This window comes from Eumetopias jubatus, unplaced genomic scaffold (assembly GCF_037043125.1).
Source record: "Eumetopias jubatus isolate StellerSeaLion01/CBP00866 unplaced genomic scaffold, mEumJub1_p1.0 scaffold_9, whole genome shotgun sequence".
In the NCBI taxonomy this organism is placed as follows: Eukaryota; Metazoa; Chordata; class Mammalia; order Carnivora; family Otariidae; genus Eumetopias; species Eumetopias jubatus.
Window position 1 is genome coordinate 81906496 of NW_028274815.1, and position 21178 is coordinate 81927673.

A 21178-nucleotide genomic window follows, 5' to 3' on the forward strand; every position below is an offset into this window, starting at 1 on the left:
ATCTCTTCTCCTGAGCTGCTTTCAGGATTTTCTCTTTGTCTCTGAGATTCGTAAGTTTTTATTAGATGTCGGGGTGTTAGCCTATTTTTATAGATTTTGAGAGGGGTTCTCTGTGCCTCCTGGATTTTAATGCCTGTTTCCTTCCCCACATTAGGGAAGTTCTCCGCTATCATTTGCTCCAATATACCTTCTGCCCCTCTCTCTCTTCTTCTTCTGGGATCCCATTTATTCTAATGTTGTTTTGTCTTATCGTATCGCTTATCTCTCGAATTCTGCCCTCATGATCCTGTAGTTGTTTCTTTTTCTCAGCCTCTTTATTTTCCATCATTTGGTCTTCTATATCGCTGATTCTCTCTTCTGCCTCATTTATCTTAGCAGTTAGTGCCCCCATTTTTGATTGCACCTCATTAATAGCCTTTTTGATTTCAACTTGGTTAGATTTTAGTCCTTTTATTTCTCCAGAAAGGGTTTCTCTAATAACTTCCACGCTTTTTTCAAGCCCAGCTAGTATCTTTAAAGTCATGATTCTGAACTCTAGGTCCAACATCATACTAATGTCAGTATTGAGTAGGTCCCTGGCAGACGGTATACCTCTTGTTCTTTTTGCTGAGGTGATTTTTTTCGTCTTGTCATTTTGTCCAGAGGAGAACAGATAAATGAGAGAACAATATGCTACCAGGTTAACAATGTCCCCAGCAAATATACTCTATACAAATCAGAAAAGACCTGAAACCAGGGGAAAAGAAAGGGAAAGAAAGAAAAAAGAAAGAGAAAAAAAAAGAAAAAGAAAAGATAAAGATAAAAACAAACAAAAACAGAACACAACAAAACAAAAAAAACAGAATATGATCAAATATGATCAGGCTAGTGCATAGATCATTGCCACACACTAGATTCTGGGTGTATTTTGGTCTGTTAGAAGAAAGTGCCTCCTAAAATTTTAAAGGAAGAAAGACATATATGTACAAAATGAGGGTTGATACAATGAAGGGATGGAAGATGACTGTAAAGATGAAACTTACAAAAGGTTTTATAAACTGAATTGATAAGAAGTTGTTTGAAAGAAGAAAGAAGAAGATTTTAAAAAAAGAAAAAAGAAAAGAAAAAAAATGGGAGAGACTGTGATCAGGCTGGAGACTAGAACAAAGCCATACACTAGTGATTTAGGGTATATTTTGATCTGTTAGAAGAAACTGTATATCAAAATTTTAAAGAGAGAAGAACTTATATATATATATGCCAAAAATAAGGGTAACTACTATGAAGGGATAAAATATGACTCTAAAAATGAAAAATAAAAAATGTTTTTTTAAAAAAGGGATTGATAATATGTTGTTTGAAAAAGGGAAAAAGAAAAATTCAAAAAAAAACAAAAAACAGTTAAAAAAACTAACTTTGAAAAACTAATGAATTATGGTAAAAAAGCCATGAATTGTATGTGCAGTATTCCCCTAGCACTGGAGTTCTCCCATTCTCCTTGATCGGTAAACTTGGTCTTGGCTTGCTGGCTGTTCGTGCTGATCTTCTGGGGGAGGGGCCTGTTGCCGTGGTTCCCAAATGTCTTTGCTGGAGGCAGAATTGTCCCACCCTTGTCTGTCCGGGCTAAGAAAGCTGCTTGGGTTTGCTCTCAGGAGCTTTTGTTCCCTGCAACCTCTCGGTACAGCTTTGGAGGACCAGGGTGAAAATGGTGGCCTCCCACTCTCTGCCCGGAGGAGCTGAGAACTCGGGACCCCGCTCCTCAGTGTGCCCCCAGAGAAAAGCAATCAATCCCGTCTCCCCGGTCTCTGGCCGCACTCCGTGCTCACCTGGCCTGTGACTGAGCATTTCTATCTCTGGCACCCGACCCCGTGTGGAGTCTCCAAACCCAGCATATCCCTGCGGTGCACTCCCGCACCACTCTTCCTGGGGGAGGGAGGGGAGTCTCCCCGGCTCTCCTGCTTGTTGGGCCCCTGCTGGAGGCGCAGTGGCCCAAGTGGGCCACGGATCACAGTTTATGGCCACCCCGAGCTGCGAGCCCGCGCCTCGGTTCCGTCTCTGCAGGCGGCTTTCCCGCTCTGATACCTGGGAGCTCTGCTGCTCTCAGGCACCCCCATTTCTGTGACCCCGAGGGTCCTGAGTCCACATTGTCCGGCGAGGTTTCCACCTCCCGCTTAGCCACTGGAGTGACGTTCCTCAGCGGAACCGACTTCTAAATTTTCCAATTTTGTGCTCCACGGCTCTAGCACTTGCCAGAAGCGGCCGACGGAGGCCCCCTCCCCCGCCATCTATCCTCCGGAATATCGCCTCGGATTCACTTCTCCGCACGTCCTACCTTCTAGTAAGTGGTCGCTTCTCTGTTCAGAGAGTCATTGCTACTCTCTTCTTCGATCTCCTGTTGAGTTCGTAGGTGTTCAGAATGGTTTGATCCCTATTCAGCTGAATTCCTGAGACCCGACGAAATCCAGGTCTCCTACTCCTCCGCCATCTTGCTCCGCCCCCCCCAAAAGGATTTAAAGTAACTATGATTAATACGTTAAGGGCTCTTATGGAAAGTAGACAACATGCAAGAACAGAGAGACAATGCAAGCAGGGATGAAAACTCTAAGAAGTAATCAAAAGGAAATGATAGAAATCAAGAACATTGTAATAGAAATGAAGATTGCCTTTGATGTGCTTATCAGTAAACTTGACTCAGTCCAGGAAAGAATCATTGAGTTTGAAGATAGGTCAGAAGAAAATTCCCAAAGTGAAAAGCAAAGATAAACTATAATGAATTTTTAAAAAAATATCAGAATATTGAAGACCTGTGGACAATTTCCAAAAGTATGTGATATGCATAATTGAAATACCAGAAGAAGAAAGAGAATTATTAATTGAAGTAACAATGGCCTAGAATTTCCCAAAATTAATGACAGAAACCATACTTTAGGAAGCTCAGAGAATACCAAGAAGGATAAATACCAAAAACCCTACATGAGCTGTATATTCAAAATGCAGAAAACCAAAGAACATCACCAATATTCAACTGGATCTAATTGACATTTATGAAATACTTCATCTAGCATCAGCAGAATATCCATTCATCTCAAGTTCACATTGACATTCACCGAGAGAGGCCACATTCTGGGCCTTAAAATAGACCTTAACAAATTTAGGAAACTAGAAAAAGAATGCATAATGGAAAAAATAGAAATTGATAACAGAAAATTATCAGATTTTCAACACCCTTGAAGATTAACAACACACATCGAAATAGCACATGGCTCAAAGAGGAAGTCTTACAAGAAATTTAAAAAATATTTTTGGGGCACCTGGGTGGCTCAGGCAGTTAAGCAGTCCAACTCTTGGTTTTGGCTCAGGTCATGATCTCAGGGTCCTGGGATCGACTGAGCCTGGCAATGGACTCCCCACTCATCCGGGAGTCTGCTCAAAGATTCTCCCTCTCCCCCTACCCTTCCCCTGCTCGTGGTCTCTCTCTCTAAAATAAATTAAAAAAAATATTTTCAACTAAATGAAAATGAAAATGCAACTTAAGCAGAATTGTCAAATGCAACAACTGTGGCACTCGGAGGGAAATTTATTACATTGAATGCACATATCAGAAAGAAGAAAGATGTAAAATCAGTAATCTAAGCCTATGTTTTAGGAAACTAAAGGAAGAAAATTTTAATTTCTTTCTTTGGGACCAAGTTTTTTCTAATACATATCACATTCCTTCTTCCCAAAGAACTTCCTTTAACATTTCTTATAGAGTAGATCTGCTGGCGGTGAATTCTCTTTTTATTGTATGACTAGGCTTGATTTTCCTTCACTTTAAAGGGTATAGAATTCTGGAATGGCATGTGAGTTTTACTTTTTCCAGCACTTAAAAGATTTCACTCCATCGTTTTCATCCGGCATGTTTTCTAATGAAAAGTCTTGCTGTAACTCTTATTCCTCTATGGTAATTTGACTTCTTTTCCCTGGCTGCCTTTAAGATTTTTATCTTTGTCTTTAGTTTTCAGCAGTTTGCATATGATAGACCTACTTTTTTTCCTTCCTATTTTGGTATTAATATTACTCAATATTCTCTGTGTTTCTTTGATCTGTTTGGTATATCTCTAATTTAGGAAAATTCTCAGCCATTATCTCTTCAAGTATTTCTTCCTCATTTTCTGTCTTCTGCAGGGACTCCAGTGTACATACATTAAACGATTTATTATTGCCCATCAGATTTTGAATGATGTGTTCTGTTTATTTTTTTCCTCTTTTTTTCTTTTTGCATTTCAGCCTGGGTAACCTCTATTGATCTATCTTCAAGTTCACTGATTCTTTCCTTGGCTTTGTTTAGTTTGCTGGTGAATTTGATAAAGGCAGTCTTCATCTCTTACTGTGTTTTGATGTCTAGAATTTGCATTTGATTCTTATATTTAACATATCTCTGTTAAAGATACATATCAAATCTTAAATGTTGTCTTCCTTTTCCATTACATGCTTTAACATTTATCATAGCTATTTTTTTTAAGATTTTATTTATTTATTTGCCAGAGAGATAGAGAGAGAGCACAAGTAGGCAAAACGGCAGGCAGAGGGGGAGGGAGAAGCAGGCTCTCTGCTGAGCCGGGAGCCCGATGCTAGGCTTGATCCCAGGACCCAGGGATCATGATCTGAGCCAAAGGTGGCCACTTAACCGACTGAGCCACCTGGGTGTCCCATCATAGTTATTTTAACTCCATATTATGATAGTTTCAATACTTGGGTCATGTCTGGGCTTGGTTGTGATGATTGTTTTGTCTCTTTAAACTGTGCTTTTTTCTCTTTTATTTTTTCAAGTTTTATTTAATTAAGTAATCTCTACCCCTAATGTGGGGTTCAAACTCATAATCCCAAGATCAAGAGTCACATGCTCTTCCACTGAGCCAGCCAGGCACCCCTCTTTTTAAAACAACATTATTGAGGTGTGATTTACATATTATACCATTCACTTATTTAACATGTACAGTTCAAGAGCTTTTAGAATACTCATCACCACAATCAATTTAGAATATTTTATTCACTCCAAAAAGATAACCTATACATCTTAGATATCACGTGGCAAACCCCCAAACCTCCTAGACCCTAGGAGGGGAAATTTCCTTTCTGTCTCTACATAATTGCCTATTCTGGACATTTCATAGTAAATGGAATTATACAATATGTTTTCCTTTGTGACCAGCTTCTATTGCCATATTAATTTCAAGGTTCATCCTATTGTAGCATGGATGCCAATAACATTCATTGTGTGAATATACCACATTTTATTTATCCATTCATTCATTGGTTAATAGACATTTGGGTTATTTCCAATTTGGGGATATTGTGGATATAATACTGCTATGAACATTTGTGTACAAATTTTTGTGTAGGTATATTTTTCCATTCTTCTTTTTTTTAAGATTTAATTTATTTATTTGAGAGAGAGAGATAGCGAGAGAGAGAGAGCATGAGCTGGGGGGAGAGGGAGAAGCAGGCTCCCTGCTGAGCAGGGAGCCCAATGCAGGGCTTAATCCCAAGACCCCAGGATCATGACCTGAGCCGAAGGCAGATGCTTAACCGACTGAGCCACCCAGGCGCCCCTGAATAGTTGTTAATGGGAACAGTAGAGACAGTGATGGGCCATACTCAGAAGGCTTAGGGGACAGAAACCATCAGAAAGCACATGAAGATTTTTGCCAGCAGGTCAGAAAGCCATCCACATGGAGAGCATAGAGGAGTTCCATTAATACCAGATGGTTTCTGGGGTGCCTGGGTGGCTCAGTTGGTTAAGCATCTGCCTTCGGCTCAGGTCATGGTCCCGGGGTCTTGGGATTGAGCCCCTCATGAGCAGGGAGCCTGCTTCTTCTCCCTCTGCCATTCCCCCCGCTTGTGCCCTCTGGCTCTCTCTGTCTCTCTGTCAAATAAATAAAATCTTAAAAAAAGAAAATGCTTCTAGTTTCTCCACATCCTCATCAACACTTATTATCCAATGGTAGTTGTGTGGATTTACATTTGCTGATGGCTAATACTATTGAGTATCTTTTTATGTGCTTGTTTGCCATTTGCAATGGATATCTTCTTCGGAGAAATGTCTATTCAGATACTTTGCCCATTTTTAAATTGAGTTGTCTTTTTGTTATTGAATTATAAAAGTTCTTTATATATTCTAGATGCAAATCTCTAATCAGGTATGTGGATTACTAATAACTCTCCCATTCTGCAGGTTATCTTTTCACTTTCTGACGGTGTGCTTTGATGAACAATAGTTTTAACTTTGAGGATGTCCAGTCTATTTTTTCTCTTGTTGCTTGTGCTTTTGTTGTGATATCTAAAAATACATTACCTAATCCATAGTCATGAATATTTATGCCCATTTTTTTTCTGAAAATTTTATAGTTTAGCTCTTAAATTTTGGTCTTTGATCAAATTAAATTTTTGTATATATTTTGAGAAGCAGGGGGGAGGGAGTGGGCCATAGCTTAAATGTCAAGGATTCCTGCTGTTTTTATCAAATTTTTAGTAGACTTTTTGGCTAAATGTTTCTACATTTGGTGTATGCCTTTAGGACAATTTCCTTAGACTTTAAATCGTTGGGTGTTTTAAATAGCTTTTACTAGTTATGCTTGTGTTATTAGGGAATGTATCCATGAAGTTCTGCAAGCTGCCATTCTTGAAGTAGAACTCGGGCTCTGTTTTTTTCCTGCTTTTCACATGTTCTGTAATATTTTTTGAAAACTTGGCATATTCTATAGGACACTAGTTAATGAGATAAATATAAATATATATGTACATTTTGCTTATATACTTAGAGGTGAGCCTAACTTTCCTTCTGCTGATCCTTCAGCATGAGGGTGTGTGTGTTAATCTAGTAAAGAGTTGGACTGAGCTTGAAATTTGTTGTTGCCCTGTTACCCTCAGTGTTTGCCCTGATGGTTATTCTCAGTGCACCATAGGCTTGATGTTTCTAGAGTGCAGGGGTTCTCAGCTGAGGGTGATTTTGCCTTGGACAATTCTGAATGCCACAGTTGGGAGTGTGCTACTAGCATCTCTGGTGAGTAGAGAACAGAGATACTGCTAAACACCCTACAACTCACAGGATAGCATCCACAAGAGAATTATCCAGTACGTAATGTCAATAGTACCAAAGTTAGGAAACACTGCTCTAGTGCTACCTTATGTTTCAGGTAGTTTGCTAGAGTGTTTTCCATTCTGTCTGCTTCCCTCTTGGCTGACTTCACACTGTCCCTCAGAGATAGTCTTTCTCTTGCAGTTCCTAGGTATATTTCACTGTTATTTCTACTTGACTCATGTTAATATATTGGTGGTTGGCAGGGGAGGGGAGCATTCTCTAATGATCAGAGTATGTCTTAGCCAGGTACTATGAATCTGAGGCTTGGGGGTATGGCCTTCACAAGTGTTCATATTCTCATTCAGTTGTAGTATTGGGCCTGGCACCACATGTTCTACTTCTCAACTTAGGAAGAAAGATTTTTTTTTTTTTTGAGAGAGAGAGAGAGAGAGAGGGAGAAGGCACATGAACAGGAATGGGAGGGGCAGAGAGAAAGAGAGAGAGAATCTTAAGCAAGCTCCATGTCTAGTGTAGAGCCCAATGTGGGACTTGATCTCATGACCCTGAGATCATGACCTGAGCTGAAATCAAGAGTTGGGCACTTAACTTATTGAGCCACCCAGATACCCCAAAAGAGAGATTTTCATGAGTAGATTTTATTTTTTCAGATTGGTTTTAGGTTCACAGAAAAAAATAAGTGGAAAGCAGAGAGCTCCTATATATCCCCTGCCTCCATACATGCACAGCTTCCCTGATTGTCAATATTCTGTGCCATAGTGGTATATTTGTTATAATCAGCGAACTTAAATTGACCCATCACTGTCACACAAAGTCCATGGTTTCATTTTGTGTTGTACAGTTGATGGGTTTGGACGAGTACATAATGGCATGTGTCCACCATTATAGTTTCATACAGAATAGCCTTGCCAGTCTAACAATTCTCATACTGTGTGCTTATTCCTGCTTCTCTCTTGGGTAAAAGTTCCTTTCTTCCTTTCTTTTCCCCTCCCTTTCTTTCTTGCTTTTTTTTTTTTTTTAAAAAAAAAAAAAACCTTTTGTCTTGGTCAGCTACAGAGTTTTCACCAGTGCCCTAATGTGACAATTTTGTTGCTCTTCTCCATGCAGATTAAGGCTTTTGTTCCAGAGGGGAGGCAGGTCAGTTGAGTTTCACAGTGGCTACTTTTCTATGCACTCAGGCAATACTGAGACTGAGAGGATGGTCAAGATTCCCCCCAGTCTTTTTAAATATCTGGTAGGGTTTGTCGATGTGAATAAGTAGATGCAAATCCCTCTGTGTATGGGACCTGTAGGGTTTGTAGCCTGCCACATTTGGCCTATAGCAATTCACAAATTTTTAGTTGAATATTCTTAGGAGCTTGTATGCCACTCAGCCTCATCCACAGTAGGTTAGCAAATACTTGGGTCCTTTTTCTTCCTATGGGCACTTGCTTTTCCCCAGAGATACAAATTGGTTGGTTATTTACCTTATTTATTTGACAGAGAGATAGAGAGGGCACAAGTAGGGTTATTTACCTTAGACCTCAGTTCTCTCATGGGTTCAAGAAAAGTCATTCATGTGAAGTTTGTCTAACCTTTTGTTTGAGGAAATGTGGATAGAATGTTCTTTCCAGTGCTCTACACTTCTAAGATGAAAATGGAAGTTATTTTATATTGCTATAATTCTTTAACAATTGATGTTGAACTGAAATCTCCATAGAGCATCTAACTCCTGGCTTTAGTTCTGTGTTCTGGGGTAACACATTAGGGTCCCACCTAAGCTTATGACCTCATTTTATCTTAATTATCTCTTAATAGGCACTGTGTCCAAATATAGTCACACTGGGGGTTAGGGATTCAACATATGAATTTGGCGGGGGGCACACAAATCAGCATAATAAGAAACCATGCCACAGAGAGATGCAGAGTTGCCTCGGTTTCCTTACTGATAAAATAGGGAAAATCATAGCACTTATTGTAGTGTGTTATTGTGAAGGGAGGGTGAATAAGCCCAAAGCACTTAGAATAGTGCTTAGAACAAAGTGAGTGCTATGTACTGCTGGGTGTTATTATTTTGTTACTGTTGTCATTTTTGTTATTTAGCTGTTGTGTTATTTGAGTATCCTGATAAGTCCTGATTTTCAAGTGCTTACTCCATACTGCATATGTAATTAAATTAACAGAACTTAGAACCTAATAGACTTGGCTGAGGAAAGCATGAAGAGAAGTCTGTGGAGCTCTCTATGCAGTAACTACCAGCACATTCAACAGTCCTACAGACAATGGCCTCTTTCTGGACAGCTTCTGACTGGATTTTCAAACCAGTGCAACACCAACTATTTTCTCCTCTTGGAGACATGGTAGCATGAAGGTCACATGGATGTGTCTCCTGCCTTGCACTCTGACCCATGGATTGGATTGTCTCTCCTTTGGGGTACATAACCAGAACTGGCTTGTAGACACCGAGCACATTTGAGCCTCTTGCTTTGGAAAAGTCATCTGAGGTGGGAATTAAAAGTCCATCTTCATCTTTAGTGATAAAAAAGACCCAGTGGCAAAGGTATGTAAGGAAAAGGCAACACACCCCAGAGCCAAGAGTAAAAATGTCTTTCTTTATATTAAAATTCAGGTCATGGAACACACGATTCATGGAAAACACTTTCACAACCAAGGGACAGGAGAGGGGAACGTTTTCATTCATAGGTTTCTGGCACATGGAGGGAGGGTAGCATGTACCTTCAAGAGAGAATTACTACTGAGCAAAGGGGTGAGTGAATTAAATCAAAATAGCAAACCTTTAAGATGTGTATTTGTATAATAGATACCTTCTGCTAAGTTACATCAGTTTGAGTTCTAGTTTTATGTATCAAAAAATGTCCCCTTTGGTCCCCAGTTTTTGTTACTGAAATGTTTTGTCGTGTTTTGATTGTAATTGAGGGCAGATTTTTTAAAACAAATTCTAAGTTTTTTACCTCTCTCAGGAGTTGATGCACAATAAGTTCACTAATTGAGTTCTTTATGGAATTTAATCTGGAGCTAGATAGTGAACTCTTTTTCAAAGTAAAGGATATTAATGTAATAAAACTCCCTTTGTGTGAGTTACTTGTGTAAATAGCTCTCAATTTAATGGAGTATAAACTGCTAAATTAATGAGGTGAATGAGCCAGTGGATCTTACTGCAGTGTGAGCTATTCATAAGGGCCTTGATACTTTGGTGGTGTCGTCTTAGTTGCTGCTCAGCATCAAATCCTGTGAAAATAGCAAATCTTTGCACTACAGTATTTGTGTTATATAAAAATCCAGACAACTGACCATAGTGTACCATATTATGCAAATTTTACTTGTGGCCAGCAGATGGCAGTGTTCAACCCAATTCAGTTCAACTCCCTAAGATTGCTTATTTGGTCAGCTAAATTTTTTCTGCGCACCTACCTCAAGAGCTGGTTGGTGTTAGGGATGTGGCAGTAAACAAAAACAGAACCACTAATCACCCCTATAGAGTTTATTTGTTGTTCCATACTACTTGTAAGATGAGAAGGCCTTTAAATAATCTCTTAAAACTTCAGGATGTGGTCCTGTTGTCATACTGGTGGATGGGGGAGGTAGTGGGGAGGAACACACACAAGAACCAAGAACCAGCATAAAAAACAAAATTTGAAAAGGTTAGTAGAGGGGTGCCTAGCTGGCTTAGTCCATTAAGCGTCCAACTCTTAATTTCTGCTCAGGTCATGATCTCAGCATCCTGAGATTGAGCCCCATGTCAGGCTCCACGCTGCTTAAGATTCTCTCTCTTCCTCTATCCTTCACCCGCTGCGCTCTCTCTATCTCTTTCTACCCCCCACAAAAAGTCAGTAGAGTCACAGAGATAGATGACAGTGTTTCACTGGCAGTAAAAATCTGCTTCAATAATAATCATAGGTAAGCAACTGATATTTAGGGTCATCACGCAGTCTATTGTCTTATGTTTAGGACTGTGGGATCAGAGTCCCTCACCTGTAACCCCAGATGTGTTTAGAAGTCAGAATTTGGGGGATTTTGGAAAAGCAATATATTATATATTACCTAACACCCCCAATGTAACCTGGGGAAACCCGGTAATCAAATACATTCATACTTAGTCAATAAAATACATGAAAGTTCATACTATAATTTATATACATCCCTATGCCAATTAGGTCTGTTTTGCCAATAGGTTTTTATTTTCAGAGATTTTGGGATGGCAGGTAACTATTGTGGATCTATAATAATTATTCTATGACAAAAATGAATCCAACCCAAAAATCTCCAAGAAACCATTCCAGTTTTCTGGAAAATGGATTCTCAGTCTCTAGAAGCTTGTGAGAGTTTAATTTCTATACATACCTTGTTTTATTGCAGAACACTTTATAGTGTTTCAGAGATACTGTGTTTTTTTTTTTTTTTTTTACAAATTGGCGCTTTGTGGCAGCCCTACATCGGGCAAATTTGTTAGTGCCATTTTTCCAAGAGTATTTGTTTACTCTTGTCTCTGTGTCAGATTTTGGTAATTCTCACAATATTTTGAAGTTTTTCATTATTATTATACTTGAATTGCTGTAATCTCATGAAAAACTTTGATGGATGAGGAGTTGCTTCCTATGAATGAGCAAAGAAAGTGGTTTTTTGAGATGGAATCTACTCCTGGTCAAGATGCTGTGAAGATTGTTGAAATGACAGCAAAGGATTTAGAATATGACATAAACTTAGCTAATAAAGCAACAGCCTCAGTTGGAGAAGATGGACTCCAATTTTGAAAGAAGTTCTACAGTGGGTAAAATAGTATCAAAGGGCATCATTTGCTACAGAGAAATCATTTGTGAGAGGAAGAATCAATCCATGTTGCAAACTTCACTGTTATCTTATTTTAAGAAATTGCCTTTAGCAACCACCACCCTGATCAGTCTGTAGCCATCAACATGGAGGCAAGACCCTCCAACTACTAAAAAGATAACCACTCACTGAAAGCTCAGATAATGATTCACATTTTTTAATTAAGGCATATGCATTACATTTTTAGACATGGTGCTCTTGCACACTTACAAGACTACATACAGTATGGTGTAAAAGAGAAGCACTCTCAGTGCTGTGCGAATATAAGCTCATAACTTTTGTATGCATTGGGAAACCTGAAAGTTCATTTGACTCGCTTTATTGTGATATTTGTTTGCTTCATTGCTGTGCTCTGGAACTAAACTTACAGTATCTCTGACATATGCCTGTGTTTGTTTACAAATTTGTTCAGTATTGTTAGGTCCTGGGTATTGTCCTTGAATTTTTTTAAACTTAAGTGAATCAGAATTAATTTCATTTTGAGAATGTTTAATTTAATTAGATATTTTGAGATAATTAAGACTATTATAATATCAGGATTGGAAATTATGACCTTGGAAAAATGAATGTTTTGCTCATTATCACTCATAAATTAAACATGACTTGGGATTTCTGCTAAGTTTCAGTATACTTACCAATTAAAAAACACAGTTAACTAAAAAAAAAAAGACACTGGATCAAAATAATCAAAGCCTTCCATTGTTTTTGGTCATCAAGCCTTTGGTTGTCAAGTTTTATTTAACTTGTAGAAAACATGAAGGAAATTTACCACAGTATCTTGGTGGTAATGTAGTGCTAATGCTCTTCATATACTCTAGGTTTTAGAAGATTGATTTTTAAGCTTTTTTTAATTAAAAAAAATATTTTTGTCACAATTTCTCTAAGTGACAAAAGACTCTAAAAGGGAAGTTATTTCCAGGAAGTAAGGCGGATCTCCAAATGAAATTATGATAGTAGAAATGATCAGGATGAGAGGAAAATGGCAGGGATGACCAAAGAGTTCATAGAGCTTTCAGAATGGAACAACAAAACCAGACCAGCTTTCTTAGCTGGGTGCATTGTGCCTTCTAATATCTGATTTCAGAACGTGTCCATGTTTGTTTGCTTCATTGTTAAGTCTTTATGTTATTCTCAAAAGTACTTGAGGCAGCTTACATAAACATATATAAAATAACAGGTTAAACAAGTATGTGTTGAAGAGAAAATCAGGGTCACACAGGAAGAAAACTAAGGAAGGAAGGGAGGGAAAGGGGTGGGAAGCTGGGACATCACCTTTGTACATTTTGCCTCTGAGCCTTCCAGGTGCCCAGGTTAGAAGAGAAGCAGTTTTAGTGCCATGAGAATATAAGCTCATCGAAGTTGGAGAGCACAGTTGACTCACTGTCACCATTCTGCGACACAGCAATATGTATTAGAACAGGCATGTGATAAATATGTATTAAATGAATAAAGATTTATAGTGTCTGTAAGATTAAAAATAATATTGGTCTGTGGAAACACAACTTCTTTTAGCATTCAGAAATTTCCTCCTGGTCTTCATGAGAAGACACTGTAGATGCAGGGACCAACATTCTTGGTAACATTTTGAAGAATAATGGGGCAAATTTTATGTGGAGCTTTCATTTATTTGTTTATATTTTATTAATTTGTTCATCGAGCATACATTTCTTGATCCAAGTTTTCCCAAGACACAGGGATTCAAAAAGTGTCTACAGAAGAGCAAGAGTGTAATTAAACAAATACGGGAAAGTGTTATAGGTTGTATAATATAGTCTCCTTGTGGAGTGCTGCTGGTACTCAACCCTTAGAAGAACATGTAGCACATAGTAGTGACTTGGTACCTATTTGCTGAGTGGATTTAGGAAAAGTTCATCAGACAGATGGAAAAGAAGAGCCTTCTAATCAGAAGGGGGCAAAATAGGAAAGGACTGGGGGAAATGCTGCTGGTGGCCCAGGAAGGAGGATGATATGTGTGGATGTGGCGAGCACTGGGGGCACTTGGTGAGACGTTAGTCTGTTAAAATAAACCTGAGTCCTATCTGGAATGCTAGCACAGGGAATTTTATTTAGTATTATGATCGTTTGTTAATTTTTTCATCAAAAACTGATCTTCAGCTAAAGGCAAGATAGAAGAGAAACCGAATATGTGTGATGCACCAACTCATTTGACACACATCTTTTTTTTTTTTTTCTTAGCAGATAAAGGTTGGTTTTATTGAGTAACTGATCTGTGTTACTGCCGAGGCCACTATGTACAGACAAAAGAGAGGGAGTTTTATTTCTTTGTCTCTTCCTCCTTGGACAGAGTCTTGATGATTTCCTCCTTCTTGGGCTGGAGCCACTCTTTACGGTGCTTGCGAGCCCCCCGGTCTTAGATCTGCGGGCCTCAGCCTGGTCAGCCAGAAGCTTCTTGCGAGCCTTGTCGGCCTTCAGCTTGTGGATGTGTTCCATGAGAATCTGCTTGTTCTTCAACACGTTCCCCTTCACTTTCAGGTAGAGGCTGTGATACATGTGGCAGTCGATCTTCTTAGATTCACGGTACCTTCTGAGGAGTCGGTGCAGAATTCTCATCCTCCTCATCCAGGTGACCTTCTCAGGCATTCGAGCATTGGCAGTACCTTTTCTCTTACCAATGCCCATATGTCTGCCCTTCCGGTGGGCCAAAGTGTTTTTACGGCACCAAGCCCGGGAATGGACAGTCACAGGCTTCCAGATGATCAGCCCATCTTTGATCAGTTTTCGGATCTGCTGACGGGAGTTGGCATTGGCGATTTCACTTGTCTCGTTGGGGTCCAACCAGACCTTCTTTTTGCCACAGTGGAGGACACTGGAGGCAAGCCTCTTCTGAAGCCTGAGCATACTCATGGCTGGGGCCACAGCACCGAAAGGAAAGAACTCTTGACACACATCCTTTTTTTTTTTTTTTTTAAGATTTTATTTATTTATTTTAGAGAAAGCAGGAGAGCACAAGCAGGGGGAGTGGCAGAGGGAGAGGGAGAAGCAGGCTCCCCGCTGGGCAGGGAGCCCAGTGTGGGGCTCAATCCCAGGACCCCAGGATCATGACCTGAGCCGCCCAGGCGCCCTGACACACATCCTCTTACCTATCACCCCCATTATCCTCTCAAGTATTTTTCTTATTTTCCATATAAGAAACTGAAGTTCAGAGATTTGAATGATTCGCCCAAGATCACTGTCTATGAAAGAAAATTCTTACTCTTCTTAATTCAGTGAACTCTTCATTCTAAAAATGGGGGAGAACTTGGGGAAGGGAGCTGGTACCAGCAGATCTTGTCCTTGTGCCCAGGTTCATTGTATTCTGGAGAACCAGTCCCAAGTCTGCACTCAGCCACCTTGCCTCCTCATTTAGCCTTGGGGACACAGAGAACAATTGAAAGCTGTAACAAAGCTATGGGGTAATGTGTAGGGTATAAACATAAAACCCATTGTTTATTGTGAATTGCCTTTGGCGGTGAGACCCCATGCAGATTTTTCTTGGCTTACCTCTGGCCATCTTCATGTGAGCAATAACATCTTTAGTTCCTACCATCAAGAAGACTTTTAGAGGCTAAGATCCCTGCCCAAGAGAGTGAATGCCCACAGAGAAAGGGGTTGTTTCATATTTTGTCTACTGAAGACTGACTTGTATTCAAGGTATTTAATATGCTTAAGTTTGTGTCTGCCACATGGTAGATGCTCATGAATATCAGCTTTATTATTCACCTCAGTTCATATTTTTGACAATTAAGCTCTCTCAGGGGATCAAACCTGAAACACCATACTTATGCTTGTGGCCTTGCAGATTCAGTGTGACAATCATAGCAACATAAAAGTAGATTCGATATTCACATAAAGTATAGGCAATGAAGTTGTTTTATTATAGGATTATTATGAGTTAGAGTTGGTGCGTGAGTGTGTCTCTCTTCATCTCCTGGCCTTTCACTAGAAAGAAGTGTGAAGGGAAAAAAGACCTTCTGCCCAAATCCGTAGAGATGATGAGAACCCAGCAGCTTTTTAGCCATCTTCCTGGTGCGTGGGTAATTTTTCAGGCTGCCAAGAGAACCCGAGGAAGAGATGCTGAATAGCTGTTAGAAATATTTTAGGAATCATGCAAAATTAGAGGAGTTGCAAATGACAGGCAAATGGTCTGATTTTCTAAAGAAGAGAGACACATTTTGACCCCTGGATGGTAAGTTCCATTTCATTTCTCAGTAAGAGTCTGATGGAAATTCTCAAAAAGGTGGTTTGTGAGCATCTGCAGAGGAAGCACACTCCCCGCTAAAATCCATTCTTCCAAGTTTCACAAAGAACAGGCCATGCCAGATAAGGGCCATTTCTTCTGAGATGGATTGCCAGTTGGATAGCTCAGAAGGTCATGTATTTGCATCTCAGCCAAGAGTCTTAATACAAATTGATTTTTATTTTATTTTAGTGCTTGTTGTGTGTCAAGCACTGTGACAAGCACTGGGGATAATGGAGCTAAAGTAGTTCAGTTTCATGATGTCAGAAGTACTCTGTGATAACAAATAGATGTGTATAAGTGAATGGTGGAAATAATTAGTTTGGTTACTAATAATTGATTTAATAAAGACACATTTTATAATGATGCTTATACATTTTTGGATAAACCACGAATGCTGAGAAAATGTTATTTATTGATGGACCTAATCCAGAAAGGTGATTTTTTGTGTGTGACAAAGACCAAAATTGAGATAAATTTTAACAATAACAAAGTCCTACACTCCTTTCTGCTTATTTTAAAAATTTAATTGCTTGTATGTCTGTATGTTTGTGAATGTGTATGTTAAAGATTTAGTGTTAATGCATGGATCTTTACTATAAACTTTTGTGATATAAATAAAATAAAACCTTCCTGAAAAAATTCCTCCTTCTCTCCAAAGAACAGTGTTGGTACCTACAACTACACAACCACACCAATGCTGGGAGAGGGGTGGGTGGGGAGCAGTAGAATATGTCTAGGTTGTCCAGAAGCTCATTATTACAACCTCTATGTGCTTCATTCTTTTTTTTTTTTAAAGATTTTATTTATTTATTCGACAGAGAGAGACACAGCAAGAGAGGGAACACAAGCAGGGGGAGTGGGAGAGGGAGAAGCAGGCTTCCCACAGAGCAGGGAGCCTGATGCAGGGCTCCATCCCAGGATCCTGGGATCATGACCTGAGCCGAAGGCAGCCGCTTAACGACTGAGCCACCCAGGTGCCCCTCTATGTGCTTCATTCTAATGAATCATTTTTTCCCACTAGGGCATGAACTCCTCTAGGTGAGGGCCTGTGTACTGTAACTTTAATATCTGGCAAAATGCCTGGACCCTCACAAGTTCTCAATAAGTACTTCTTCAAGATGTATTTCCTTCCTCAACACCCCCCCCAAAAAAAAAACCCTTCCTTTGATCTGATATTGCATTAATTATGGAAGAGCATCTGTATTAGTTTCTCATTGTTGCTGTAACAAATGATAAAAAGTTAGTGGCTTAACACAATACTAATTTACTGTCATTACAGTTCCAGAAGTCAGCAATCCCCAAAATCAGTGTTGGTAAAGCTATATTTCTTCCTCAGGGAGGCTTTCTGGAGAATCTGTGTTCTTTCCTCTTCCAGGAACTAGAAACCACCCACATTACTTGGCTTGTGGCCCCTTCAAACCAGCAACTCTCTGACCCTTTTTCTTGTCACATTTCTTTCTCTGACCACTCTGTTAGAAAAGATTCTCTTCTTTTAAAGATTCATGTGGTTAGATTGGACCTACCTGTATCATCCAAGATATTGCCATAAAGAGTAACCTATTCACAGATTATGTGATTGCAGTTAGGACTAGGGTGTGGACATCTTTGGGGGACCATTACTCTGCTTATCACAGCCTCCAAATCAGAAAGGTGGTAGTAATAAGATATTAGACTCTACCCCGAATATTTTACTATGTCTCACTTCAATCAAATACTTGAAAATTATAGCAAAGAACCAGAACAGCAGGGAGATTTGGAATTGTGCCAATCTAAGGGATGTTTAAAGGAATAGGAAACTTAGCTTAGCAAAGAGAAGACCTACATTTCGGGGTCCTGTGGCAGTTGTGGTTTGAGGAGGCACGAAATGACCGCTTCTTCAAAATATCAGAAAATTCTGCCGCCTAACAGGATTGCACACTTGTGCTGTGCAATCTCAGAGGACTGAATAGGATTAATCTCGGAAACTTCAGGGAAGCAACTCTTGGAAGAAATTAAGGCAGGGTTGTATGGACATTAATGATGTCCTTCAATATAGCAGGCTAGAAATGGCATGGCTCAATGACGTGGGGGTCTTACAAAAGAGATTTGAGCATTAGTACAGCTCAGGTGGACTGTCAAATTCCTTTTAAGCCTTACAGACACCAATTCTGTGACGTAGAATACCATTCATGACCTTCAGACACCTCTGACTGTGTGTAGCTAGAACTGGCCAAGGCCTTACATCCTTACTGAAGAGTCATTTCTTGCCCTCACCGAATCTGTATTTAAGGATGTGTCCCATACCAAGCAGAAGAAGTGGTGAAGGAAGCTGGTAGAGCTGATGCCTCTTCAGAAGATGCAGTAACTCATATTATTGTTGAAAATATATATTTAGGGGCGCCTGGGTGGCTCAGTTGGTTGGGCGACTGCCTTCGGCTCAGGTCATGATCCCGGAGTCCTGGGATCGAGCCCCGCATCAGGCTCCCGGCTCGGTGGGGGGCCTGCTTCTCCCTCTGACCCTCTCCCCTCTCATGCTGTTTCTCTCTCTCTCACTCTCTAATAAATAAATAAATAAAATCTTTAAAAAAAAAAGAAAATATATATTTAAAAGAAAACAGTAGTCATAGAGATAGTACAAATTTTAAAATACTACAAAAATACTTAAAAATACTCTCTGGCATATTCAGACATGAAAAGAGAACAACTGTAGAAGACAAGGCATGAAGAAAGTGTTGATTCATTAGGTGGTTTGTGTAAGAATTAAGTACGACTCATGAGGAAGTTGGCTATTTAAAATGAAGGGAACAAAAGAAAGAGTAGACTAGATTCTTTCATCTTAATCCATAAAGTGACATATTTTGAGACTTTTTTAACCCATCCACTTTGGGGATGGTTATTTGAAGTAACTTGTACAAGATCTGGGAGCTGCTATAGAAAGTGCTGTTTTTATGTAAATGGCATATGTAGCATGAAAGTATTTTTTTGTACTTTAAATAGTTTGTTACTTTATTCTTGATCTTTTAAGTATACATCTGAACGTCTAGTTTATAAACCTGGACTCTACTTTGTGTTATGTGTTACATTAGACCACTTGACCCATAGATTATTTTGTATCTCAAAAATATCCAAAAGGAATTAAGAAATTAATTATAACTTCAGTTGTATTCAAGAGAACTCTTTGTGGTTTCTTATAGCTGTTATTTATCTGTCTTCAAAGAGAGTCTTAAGTGTCTGGCTTTGGGGTTGTAATGGTCATTCTAGACTAAGAGGAGCTTGTTCAGACACTTAAGACTTTGGACCAGTACTGCCAATGACTTCACACCACTCCCATCTTCTTTCCACTTCTATGGATCACCCAACAGCAATAATGGTCATTCTAGCCAGCTCCTGATACTCCTCTCTACAGTCAAGGGAAGGTCAGCTATTTTTTGATTCCCATGGGAGAGAGACAGCTTCTCAATCAGTATCCTAAAATAGCTGGCCATTCTCAGCTGCTGGGCTGGAGTCCCTCCAGGGGAGAGCAAAGGGAACACAAATCCACCCACTTACATGAGAAGCCACCACAACATGAGCTAGGAGAGGCTTCTCAAGAAGACTTACTCAAAAAATCTTTCTTCTTCTTCTTCTTTTTTTTTTTAATTGAGAAGCTAGGTGTCTGCCATTTTTTAATTTCTTATTTTATTTAAAGAGAAACTAGTGACTTGAAAATGAGACTAAATATTGCCATCTTCTTTGGGGCTCTCTTCGGTGCTTTGGGGGTTTTACTCTTTTTGGTGGCTTTTGGATCGGATTATTGGCTTCTTGCAACTGAAGTGGGGAAGTGTTCAGGTGAACAGAATGTGCGTTTCTTCTTCCAAATACTGATATACTTGGTAGGGATGAAGATAGCCTTATGTATCCTCTTGAAATCAGAGAATAGTAGTGGAGTGCCTATTTCTTCACAGAAGAAATAGGTAGAAAGCTACTGACCATTATTGTTTGGGATAAAATACATTGCTTTAACATTTTCCTGGATGTGATAATTTAGGTTATGTACTTTGTGTTGACAGCAAGTTAATTCATTTGTGTTCTGTGTAGATAGAGAACGTCACTTTCCACCACGAAGGATTCTTCTGGAGATGTTGGTTTAATGGGATTGCTGAAGAGAATGATTCCAGTATCTGGAAGTTCTGGTACAGTAAGTGCAATTTAGCTTTATTTTCCCCCTTGTCATTAAAATAAGAATGAACAGCTTCTTATTTAGTACAGATCACTTACAAGATAGGATTGGATTCTTAACTGTAGAATCTTGATAGGACATCTTCAAAAGACTCATGAAGTGATTCTTTTTCAGTAAGTAGAAATGGCTATATGAATAATTATTTTATTTTCTAACTTAAAGTAGGAGTCTGAATATTTATGGCAAAACCAAATTATATGCTGTTTCCTTGCTCTTATTTAAAATACACTAACAACAACAACAACAAAAATCCTTGTATAATGAAACTTAATTACCAGCAACAGTGGATGAAAGCTCACTCTCTTTGGGCTTTAACCAAATTTGTAGGCAATATCAAGAAATGCCTGGCTTTTGATGTTTGCATTCTCTTATAGAAACTTGAAAGTTCTCTTTTGAAGTAGAATAACCTCTTAAAAATATGATTCATTCTTTTCACTGTATTTCCTATATTATATTAATCTTTGAAAATCAATTCACTGAAAATCACTAGCTTTTATCTTATTGCATTCAACAATAAAAGAACTGCTTATTACCCTGAAGGTTATTGTAGGTTGAAATTATTAGTCTCCTTATCAAATACTCCTGTGATATATCAAAATATGGCATTTACTCATATAATAATATATAATAAAAATATGAGATCTTAGAAGACAAGCAAGCTGACAGCAAGTTGGCATGTGTAAAAGTAACCAAGTAATGATGAAATGGAATTTTGCAAGAAATAGTTGACAGGTTTCTTATAGTCATTTTGGGGAAGAGAAAAAGCATGCAATCTGCCAATAAAAAGTATTTAGACTTTGATAGAGTGAGTCAGACTGTGCAAGACGAAGACTTTGCCAAGGACTTAGAGAAA

General features: G+C 39.0%; 1 protein-coding gene and 1 pseudogene across 1 annotated transcript in view; one reads left to right on the top strand and one right to left on the bottom strand.

Moving 5' to 3' along the window:
- Nucleotides 1-14142: 14142 nt before the first annotated feature.
- On the bottom strand, nucleotides 14143-14752 carry LOC114209819 (large ribosomal subunit protein eL19 pseudogene; annotated as a pseudogene).
- A 5061-nt stretch (nucleotides 14753-19813) lies between these two features.
- The window catches only part of TMEM182 (transmembrane protein 182), a 76237-nt gene continuing 74872 nt past the window's right edge, over nucleotides 19814-21178 (top strand). The window contains exons 1-2 of the mRNA XM_028104031.1: nucleotides 19814-19945; nucleotides 20184-20283. Coding sequence (XP_027959832.1) covers nucleotides 19814-19945; nucleotides 20184-20283 — 232 coding nt within the window. The remainder of the gene's footprint in view (nucleotides 19946-20183; nucleotides 20284-21178) is intronic.